The 6,635-nt window shown below is 44.2% G+C and overlaps 1 protein-coding gene across 3 annotated transcripts in view; it reads right to left on the bottom strand.

Moving 5' to 3' along the window:
* Positions 1–1,456: 1,456 nt before the first annotated feature.
* The window catches only part of LOC119161327 (protein spitz), a 153,617-nt gene continuing 148,438 nt past the window's right edge, over positions 1,457–6,635 (bottom strand). For all 3 annotated transcript variants that reach the window (XM_037413738.2, XM_037413737.2, XM_037413736.2), the window contains one exon: positions 1,457–1,956. In XM_037413738.2, the coding sequence (XP_037269635.1) occupies positions 1,897–1,956 (60 nt within the window). In that variant the 3' untranslated portion in view covers positions 1,457–1,896. The remainder of the gene's footprint in view (positions 1,957–6,635) is intronic.

Below are 6,635 nucleotides of genomic sequence, written 5' to 3'. Positions count from 1 at the left end.
TGAGAGAATTTCATCATGTCCAAATAGCGACTAATGCTAGACATGCTCACTGAATACGGCCCCATTGGCTAATTAATTAATCACATATAGTCAAGAGAGACTTTAGATGCCCACAGTGCCCAAAAATAGTATCTACACATCTACAACTCACTGGATTAACGAGAGCACCTAAAAAGCAGCTGCAGCATACTCAGCTACTGCCCAGTACACTCATCAGGAATGGATATGGCTTACAGGTTAGCCTCGCAGAGAATATTGCTTAAGTTGATGACAGAGAATGTTGATTGTTAGCTAGGTAGATGTCCCAGAGTAAGTCACCATATCTCCGATTACTTATATACCGACTACTGCTATCTGAAAAAGTAACAAATATGACAAAAAATGCAACAGGGTCACTATCACACTTTGCAGACCAACAAGTAAGATATTATTAAGTAGTCAGTCTTGCAGACCGACAACAAATAATATTGTGCGCATAAAGCATGCCTATTACCTATTAAGGCGATATTAGATTATATTGTGCATGTGCACTGTATTGTGACAAACTTTTGCACCAAATGTTATCCCTACTGCTCTGACTCAGTGCACTGGGCAGTGTTAATTTTGCAGGACCTGCCAGACCTACCATAGCCACATAAATACACCTGCTTCTAATTTATAGCTGCGAGATGAAAGGCCGATGCACTACATTCAGCTATCATTTAATATTAACAGATCTAGAGCCCTCCATCCTCAACATAGCTAGCTTATTGTGGCGATAATGGAGAAAAAAAAAGAGAGAGAGAAAGAGAGGGGGAAGGGGAGAGACAACAGAGGACGAGCCAACGAGGAAACATAGCACTTTTTTTTGCCTTTTCTTGTTCCAATGAGAGAGTTGCACATTATGTACACTATCTACACACACACATGCACACACAATCAACACAACAGCCATAAAAAAGTTACCAAGTGGGATCCACTATGCCACACTATCATCAACACAATGGCGGCAGAGGCAAGTGTCCTGGGAAAGACAGGCATCACAGCGACGCTGTCTTCAAGGCTTCCAAACCCAAGCCGCATGAAGTAATGACAAACAAAGAACACAACAAAGTTTTTAGCAAAAGACCGAAACAAGGTGAAGAAACAAGGGGTGGGATATCGGGACCAATGGCAACATTCTTGTGCCATTTAGAGAAGAAAAGCAAACAACGTGTCTAAGTTAACCCATGGGAGAAAACAAGTGAGTGGTGTAGGAGTGAAAGAGAGGAAGGAAAAAAAAAAGATGCAGAACAATGTATGTCACGCCCGGTCAAATCCAGTGAAGTTGGCGTTTCTCCGCAGCAGTGGCAGCCCCGGGAATGTTGTCAAAATGCCATGTATACATGATGGAACAAGGATAAACAGCAGAGTCTTTGGAAGTCAACAACAAGCGCTTAACGATGACACAATCGGTCATCGGGATGGTAGCAAGCAGCAAGGCAGGCGGGCAGCGGGCGAAGGGGTGGAAGGCAAGGCTGCCGAATGCACAGCAGTGACAGTCATTCTCCACAACAATGGGGATTAATTAAAACAAGCGTGTATGCGAAAAAAAAAAAAAAGCCCGAGGGAAGTTCCTGCAGTTCCACACACACACAAAAAACCACAAAGCCCTGCTGAACAACACACCACGCTATCCCTCTCTCTGCTGCTGGTGCAGCATGCACTGTCCAGACGTCTTTTGAAGCTTAAATAAATGTAGCAGAGTAATAATGTCCTTGTCTCCAAGATTTGAAGAAGGGACAGGCGTTAGGTAGGGGAAGGTCCAGCATGGGTCATCACACCCTTTCCTGAACAGGATGGATCATTGGCAGAATGCAGTGAGTGCTGCACTACAGACACCAGAAGCAGCAGCCCGGAACTAGCTTAACTTCACTCCTAGCTGCTGGAGCACCGGTTTTCTTCACACATGTGCGCGCCTCTGCCTCGCTCGAGGTCCTGCAAAGGTACATTGAACAGACATTCAGCAATAGTTCAACTTCGTTTCACTACACCGTCAAAAACACACTTAGGACTTCAGAAAGAGAAAGTTGCTTCATGGAAATGTGCATTGCATAGACATAAGCTGTTGCATTTTAATCTGCCAGGACTGCACACTGTAGCTCACTATTCTCACTTCCAGCAAAACCTTTGAAATAAATAACGTTTGAAAGAAGATACTTAGTTGTAGCTTTCAACTTCAACTGAATATCAACATCCTCTTTCTTTGATTCTACAGCTATGCACATTTGCCAAAAATTAAAGTAGATGTGTAATGTCAAAGACAAAGAACATACTGTAATAAGCCACTAATCAACACTCGACATACTAGTCCCCCACAGTAGTGTAGCAGTTAGGGCGCTCAGCTGCTGATCCGAAGGTCACGGGTTCGATTATGGCCACGGTGGTCGCATTTTGATGGAGGGGATAATGGTAGAGGCCCCGTGTACAGTGCAATGTCAGGGCACATTAAAGAATACCAAATGGTCAAAATTTCGAAAGCCCTCCACTACGGCGTCTCTCATAATCATATCATGGTTTTGAGACGTAAAACTCCAGATATTATTATTATTATTATTATTATTATTATTATATAACACTCAGCATACACATCGCTATGCAGGATTGAAAGCCGTGAATTTGGATAGTGGCCCATGTAAGTGGTGTTGAAAACGTGTCCAAAATTGTTTCACTGAAGCCACATATTGACATTACGTCAGTATGTGGCGACACAATCTGCGCAGAATTCCACGCAGCCAGTGAATATGATAAAGTGCGGAGGATGCCAGGTGTGAAACATTGAATACATTTGGGCTTTCATATAAAGGCTACAGCAGCTAAATTAAACGAAACTATACTTACGAAATAGTAAACAATATTCCAGCCAAGTTGATAGTCAGTGTTGCATCTCTTTTCTCTTTTGTCGGCAGTTAGAAGTTGTACAAAGCTTCATTAATACAAAATATTACATATTAATCAGTTGTACTGTCACAAACAAACACTCCAGAAAGCACACACCTCCGACTTGCAACGGCTGCGGCAATAACGAGCGCCGATCAGACGTGACATAAGCCAAAGCATCGAAAAAACAAGCAGCAATAAATGCCGTGTGCAGTACTCCTCTCCTCCTCGAATGGCCGCAACTCATCGAAAACTGCCTCAAATGAAACACTGAGCAAATTGAAGACAGTTTCTTGGAAGGGAAACCTCAGGTGCAGCGAGACGACAACCGGTGCTTGATATAGTGCGAGCGTTTCCAGGGAAAGAAGCATTCGAGATTAGTTCCAAGAACTCTCAACTGAATACTTTTGATGAACATTCTAGTCTTTAAGTGTTCTTAGATAGTTAATGCATGAGATTTCACTGTACCGCGAGTTGTCGTTTGTGGCCACTGTTTTGAATGTATCGGAATATCTTGTGAGTAGTATTTGATAACTACCGAGTGTGCATGTTTGTACGTTGTTTGTGCTGCCTTATCTGAGAATAAAGTTTGTTCTGTTATCCGCTCTCGGCTATGACTCAACCTTTGGACCACAACCGACGTTCACTGGCACACCAAAAGGACCAACACTACATTGTCCACACTTTCGCGGTGCGCTTTATGGGGGCCGATATGTCAGTCCTTGGAATCAGCCCGACGATATCCTCTCCATTATACAAGACGTGACATCAATTCTGCCGTCGGCAAGAGGACCTTTCGGTGCACAGTGTCTCCAAAGCAGAGAGAAAGTGCCTCTAGTCTTTGATAAAGCTAGAGGCACAATTTTTGCATGTTTCACGGCATTCTCACTAATGAGTGTGCAGAGAGTGCTTCGATAGCCAGTTAGGCAGATATTTTGTGCACACAACCAGTCTTTTATTCGAGAGGCATCATGGAGCATGAGAGGTTAGTTGCTCTTGTAGAAAAAAATGCGTTTTTCTAGGGTCGAGCTATGGAATTGGATTACTTAGAAGGAACAAAAAGAAAGAGAGATGAAAGAACAACAGCTGAAAGTAGAGCTTGAACGAGAGAGGTTGGCGGTTGAGAGCGCTAAAGCATTAAAGGAAGCTGAGCTTGAGAGAGAGAGGTTGGTGACTGAGAGATCAAAAAAGAGAGAGGTGAAGGAATGGCAATTGAAGGAAGAAAGTGAAGCTGAGATGGCTGAGGGAGAAAGGCAGTGGCAGCACGAGATAGAACTTGAACAGCTCTGTTTGCATCAGCGAAGTCACACTCCTGTCTAGGCTAGAGTTGAGAGCACCAAAAGGCAAGATAGATTTTATTGAGCATTCAACCAGGCACAACATGAAATGGAACCAAATGAGTGACATGGCCATTTAAACCCAAGCAAACTGCTCGTAGTATACAATGAGAGGAAAGATGACCATAATGCGTATTTACACAGGTTTGAGAGGATTGCTAAGAGCCAAAATCGGCCAGAGCAGCATGGGCAACTGCTTTTAGTACTTCCTTGAGTGGCGAAGAGCTCAGTATGTATGGTAGGCTAACGCCAACTGATGCTGCCAACTATGCAAAGGTGAAAGCTGCTCTGCTGAAGTGACTCAGGTTCACTGTGAAAGGCTTCCGAGACAGATTGCGGACTGGGAAAGCCAGCCGATAGTGAGACGGCTATGCAATATTCCGAACGACTTGGCCGTTATGTTGACAGATGGATGGAGCTTTCAGAGACAGCACAAAAGTACGGTGAGCTTGCAGAGCTTTTTATTAGAGAGCAATTTCTCACTAGCTGCCGCCCGAGCCTGTCGCTGTACTTGAAAGAAAGGAGAGTTAAGCCACACGAGAATATGCTGGAACTGGCCGATCAATTCAAGGTAGCATGAATTCGTCCACGGTCAAAAGTCAAAAAGGAGAGTCCTTAAGACTAAAAAGAATCATCCTCCGAAAGCTGGAAGGAAGTTCCTATTGTGGGTGCTGTAATGACAACACGTCCAATGGGTGAAACGGCAGGAATGCCAATGCTGCCAAGAAAAATTGCAGGAAAGAATATCACAGTGTTAGTAGGTGACACCGGAAGCACCACTGTTATCGTGCGGAGGAGTTGGGTGTGTGGCAGCTAACAGGCAAAACTAGCCCAGTTTGCCTAATCAACAGTTTGATTTGTATGCATCCCCAAGCTAAGATTGAAGGTGAGACGCCATACTTCAGCGAAAGCCGTTGTGCAAAGGAAAGTCAATCATGAGGTCATCGTGTCAGACGAGCAAACATGCCGTGTAGGTGAGGCAGCAGCAAAAGGATCACCATCAACAAAGAGCAAAATGACGACGAAGTCGGTCGGCCAGAGTCAATGCTGTTTTATGCACTAGCTGGCAACATCCCAATAAACGCCGTGATGCCTTGACGGTGTCAATGACAGCAAACACGCCACGCTCGACACAGCCATTCAAAACAGCTTGCCGAAAAAAAAAAAAAAAAAGAGGAGAAACAAGAAGAGATCGAGAGAGAATCGCAAGAAAGGGCACAAGCGCGAAATAAGGCATACAGAATAGATGGTGAGCTTAAATGGGAATGTGTTTGACAGCGTTGAACCTCGATGCGTTGTCAAGTATGCTGTGTCACAAGTGTATGGCAAGCGAGCTCAAGTGACTGTTTCAGTGACATCATGCAAATAATGTCATTGATAAGACTGTATAAGTGTTGCAAATGCAGACCCTTGTAGAATCACATTGTTATGTACTAAATGTGTGATGATTTTTGTACTTGTGTCCCTGTGTTATATACTATGTATCGAGAAATCGAATTGAAATATAAATTATATTAAGAGTTCTGACGTGAATGTTACAAGCTGAGAGTGATGGACTGAACTATGGACTCATTATGTGGGACTTTTGTTGTGTGCTATTTTTTCGTGCTAATTTGTGTTATTTGAATACAGTAGAACCTCATTTATACGTTCCCGCTTCGATTCGATTTCCTGGCTCCTACGTTCGAAATCGCGAAACCTAAAAATTCCTCCAGAGAGCTAGGTGTTAATTCGTCCTGTTTAATATGCTCCCGAAAAATATGATTATTCGGCAGCAACTTTCGGCATTGCAGCAAACTGCGGTCGTACGATACGTTCTACTGGCAAAAATTCTCATTCAGGAGTGCAAAAAAAACGCTCTCGCATGCTTGTGAAGCGCCAAGTGGCAGTCTGCCGCCACACAACACCAGCGGTTTCTTTGCTGCATTAAACTGTCACCCCTCTCTCACACAGAGAAGAATCTGAGCTGTCAAAATCCTCAAACGTTTTTCAAGAAATGCTTCTTAGTTTCTGTAGCACAGTGGTTTTTTGCAATTTAACACAGCCTCTAAGGCTACTGGATTATTGGCACGCAGCTGCTGCCAGCATTCGGCTTCCCGGGCCTGTTCTCAAGCCTGTACTGCACCATCGGCCCGGCAAATGTGAGCTCTCTCATGTTTCCACTGTCGGCGCTCTGCAAGACATTCCTGGCCTACCCATGTGGAAGTTCTACATAGGGCGCGCGCTCTGCACCACGGCAGCGACGAGATGGACGACGTCACTCACACCGCAGCCAATGGCACGCATGGTTTACAATGCTGAGAATGATACGACTAATATCACAGCCAATGGAAGCCACTCTACACTCTGATATTGATGCCGTACGGTTTAGGAATATGCAGGCCGCGTCAGGTTGTCTCT

Source organism: Rhipicephalus microplus, chromosome X (assembly GCF_043290135.1).
Source record: "Rhipicephalus microplus isolate Deutch F79 chromosome X, USDA_Rmic, whole genome shotgun sequence".
NCBI classification, from domain to species: Eukaryota; Metazoa; Arthropoda; class Arachnida; order Ixodida; family Ixodidae; genus Rhipicephalus; species Rhipicephalus microplus.
This window is presented reverse-complemented; position numbering and strand designations above follow the sequence as displayed.